The sequence below is a fragment of the Nelusetta ayraudi genome, unplaced genomic scaffold (genome assembly GCF_046127955.1).
Source record: "Nelusetta ayraudi isolate G7.1 ecotype Tasmania unplaced genomic scaffold, CSIRO-AGI_Nayr_v1 ptg000097l, whole genome shotgun sequence".
Lineage (NCBI taxonomy): Eukaryota > Metazoa > Chordata > Actinopteri > Tetraodontiformes > Monacanthidae > Nelusetta > Nelusetta ayraudi.
In genome coordinates this window covers 1,472,501-1,476,013 of record NW_027466147.1, presented here as the reverse complement: position 1 = coordinate 1,476,013, position 3,513 = coordinate 1,472,501, and the positions used below count along the sequence as shown (strand labels likewise).

Below are 3,513 nucleotides of genomic sequence, written 5' to 3'. Positions count from 1 at the left end.
CGGACGACGTAAACGATTTCAATGCAAGACTCGGTGAAACTGGACATTCACAATCACAGAGAAAAGTTTGGTCCGGCTGATTAATGTAGGATGACCTATCCATGCAGTGACCAATAATAATACTTTGGGTTTTTCATTTTCATTAAATGTTTGAATCCAAAAAAGTATGAAAACATCTGATTCACTGCAGGGGGAATTTACTGCTGAAACTTAATGACACAGTTCTGTACTTGATTTTATCTGTGTGTGTGTGTGTGTGTGTGTGTGTGTGTGTGTGTGTGTATATATGCATTATTTATACTTAACATGTTACATTCAAACTGACGTGGAAAGTTTAATTTTTTTTTTGCTGATAACAAAATCAAATCCTTTATTCACAAAGTACCGTGGCCACATGGCTGAGTCGTTGTGACCAAGTGTCATTTTTGCTTCTTTTCCTTCAAATCCAAAATGCATTTGAACATAAATCGGAATTGGAAAACGGAACGATTTTCACAGTGACAAATCTTGAAATGTGTCTTGATCAGTTACAAGAGTCTGGCTGGAAACATTTCATCAGAGAATCAGGTGTTGCAAGATTGCATCATTAACATCAAAAACATTGTTTTGTTTTGTTTTTTTCATATTAGCCCTGTGTTTGCAGCACACAATTCTCTCAGTTTCAGCTTCCAGCTTTGTGGGCCCCTTGGAGAGAGACGGCTGCTAGGACGGCCGGAGGAGTTGTCACTAACCCCAGGGGTAGCTGTGTGATGTCACAAAGGGTTGATTTCAACACTGCCTGTTTTTATACACAATTTATGAAACGTGATCAAAAAAAAACAAAAAAAAAAACAAGTCAAAGGTCAAATTGCACCGACAGCACAGAGACGCCGAGTGCTGCTTAGAAAACACAGCTGGAGGGAGTTGTCACACAATATGGGACTAGTTGATGAATAAACAGGATAAAATTCTATTAAATTTTAAGAGATACATATATTTCTTTGAGAAGGGGCTGTAACGAGTCGAGATGTTGTACAACGCGCGCAAAATAAAGCACTCAATATCGAAGGGGATGAAAAAATCTCGCGGCGGCGCCTTCCATCAAGTCATCGCTCCTGCATGCTAATTTTTGGTTGTAAGCGGATTCTTTACGGGCTTCCTGTTGTTGCAGCGGCAGTGTGTAGGTGGCCGTGACAGCAGCGGAGCGCATTCAGGTTGCCAAATAACCGCACCCACCTATGACACAGTACGGCTGCGGGCTCCACTGATTCAAAGTGAGAATGGGAAGTGCGGTCCTTCCTGTCGGTCGCGCTCGCACACTTGTCTTCTCGTTACGTTCACACGCATGCAAGCGGCCCCACGCACGCGCAAAAGCGTGACGCCACTCTCGGATCACGTAGTGGCGACTGCCAGTGGAAAAGAAATTTTGTTAGTCACACGCGCCAGTTTCTGCAGATTTCCAGCTCCCTGCGAGTGGTTTTCCTGTCTCCTCCGGGATAAGTATAAAAAGGTGAGTGACACCACGGTGTGCACTTCCAGTAAATCTTTCGATAAGAAAAAGCCTCCGGTGACCTGCCGCCTCACACTTTTGAACACACCGACATGAAGCTTCTGGGGTTTTGTCTGCTTGTAGTCTGCTGCTGCTGCTGGTCCCTGGCCAGCCCGCCCAAGAACAGGAGAAGCTTTTCGTTGCAGAGGAGCAAGCTGGAGGAGGCCTACAGGCAGCTCAGATCGGTCAAACAGGCCCTTCAGGTGAGTCTCCACGATTCTTTTTTTTTTTTCTTTTTTCGTTTTTTGGGTGGCGCAGGATGATACTCATTGACTCATCTTCTCGCTTTGGATTGCAGCACAGCGAGAAGCTGCTCTACACGCCGCCCAAGAACATCGAGGTAAGGCCAACCAGCTCACTCTGTGGTCATCGGTTGCATTTCTAATTTGGGTTTAGATTTTTTATTTTTTATTTTTTTGCTTTGTTACCGTCGGCGCTCTCCCACTTACGGTCAGATTAATTGCGGTGCTCTCGCTCGACACCGTAGGTGTACATCAAATGACGAGTGAAAGTACCAAGTGTTTCGAGTCAAGTCTTGGCTTCTCAGTCGGCCACTAAAAAGCATAGAACTGCAGGTTCTGTGAAGCAAATGATATTCACACAATTTCATTTTTCACATTTGTCATTTGCTGTTGTTTCATTTTTGGACAATGGATATTAAGGGTGAAAATAAAAAATTGTCAGGTCTACTTGTGGACCTAACCTCCAGAGTTGAGGTCAGAGTAGGTGGCAGTAGGAGACCGAGGGATATCGAGAGATCTCAGCCTTTTTTATGTGATACTACTACAATTCTTTTTTAATGATATTCCAATTTTGATGTTAGTTCAGTCTCACTGTAATCCACGTATGCTTTAAAATAAGGGTTAGTGTTGCACAAACAAGTGAACATACATTTGATATTTAATCTTGGAGATAAATGGAGGCCAATCTAAAGACACTTTAAAAGTCTATTTCCCTAAAAATGCACTTATTACAAAATTTAATGCAATTGGATGTCCATTAATTGTATTTTATTATTATTATTATGATGATTATTATTATTATTATGATGATTATTATTATTATTATTATTATTATTATTATTATTATTATTATTATGATTAATGCATCCAGCTTGTGATAAATACTTGCAAGTCCTGTGACCGACTCACGACTTGTTAATTCTCATCATTTCTCTCTCTGGTGAGACTCAAGTCGAGAGCTGGCTGGATGCGTTCTGTCATGACTTCCGCTGCTGCTCGAGTGTAAAGTGATGAGTAATCAAGCGAGACAGCGGACCAGACCGTGAAACTTCCTCACGAGCAGAACGTCTCTGCCGCATGCAACAAAGCTGCAGGTGTTTGCTTTGTACAAAAAGCTGCCTGATGACGTTTCAACCCGGACAGTGATCTGAAGAAACGTTGCTTTTACTGACACTGAATGGAAGCCGATCGGCCTCTCAAGCATCAAACAGAGAACGTTAAAAAAAACCAAAGAAACGTTGTGAACTTTCATTTCTTGAAGGAAGCTGTTCAAACTGAAAACTTCCAAAGCAATTCCAGGAAGAGAAACTTTGAGAAAGAACATTCTAGGTTTCGGCCACACACCAAAAAAAAAATCTTGAAATGTGTCTTGAGTTATAAGAAACAATCAACTTGGTGACAAGAAACCAACACAAAGTTGTGTATATACATACATATGGCACTGCTTAAGCATAACAATTACACACACTGGTAATTAAGAAACCGTTCGACTGACTAAAATGCTGCCAATAGTGTTTTTGAGAAAATTGTTTTGTGTTCTTGTAAAGTGTCACATGATCAGCTTTTCACTGTTGTCAAAATGTGTCAGCAGTAGCGTCCTTGCTTAATCAGAGTCTGGTGTCTTTCTTTCTGCAGGACTGCTGCTGTCTCCCAGCACTAGAGTGCTTTCGGGCAAATTTCAATTTGACATTCCAGGCTACAGAAGGGCACCACAGAAAATTTTACAGAAGCCTCGAGAACCCC

The 3,513-nt window shown here is 41.7% G+C and overlaps 1 protein-coding gene across 1 annotated transcript in view; it reads left to right on the top strand.

Annotated features, from left to right (window-relative positions):
- Positions 1-312: 312 nt before the first annotated feature.
- The window catches only part of il21 (interleukin 21), a 3,983-nt gene continuing 782 nt past the window's right edge, over positions 313-3,513 (top strand). The window contains exons 1-3 of the mRNA XM_076048197.1: positions 313-1,731; positions 1,827-1,868; positions 3,406-3,513. The exon at positions 3,406-3,513 is cut by the window's right edge and continues 6 nt beyond it. Of these exons, the coding sequence (XP_075904312.1) occupies positions 1,582-1,731; positions 1,827-1,868; positions 3,406-3,513 (300 nt within the window). The 5' untranslated portion in view covers positions 313-1,581. The remainder of the gene's footprint in view (positions 1,732-1,826; positions 1,869-3,405) is intronic.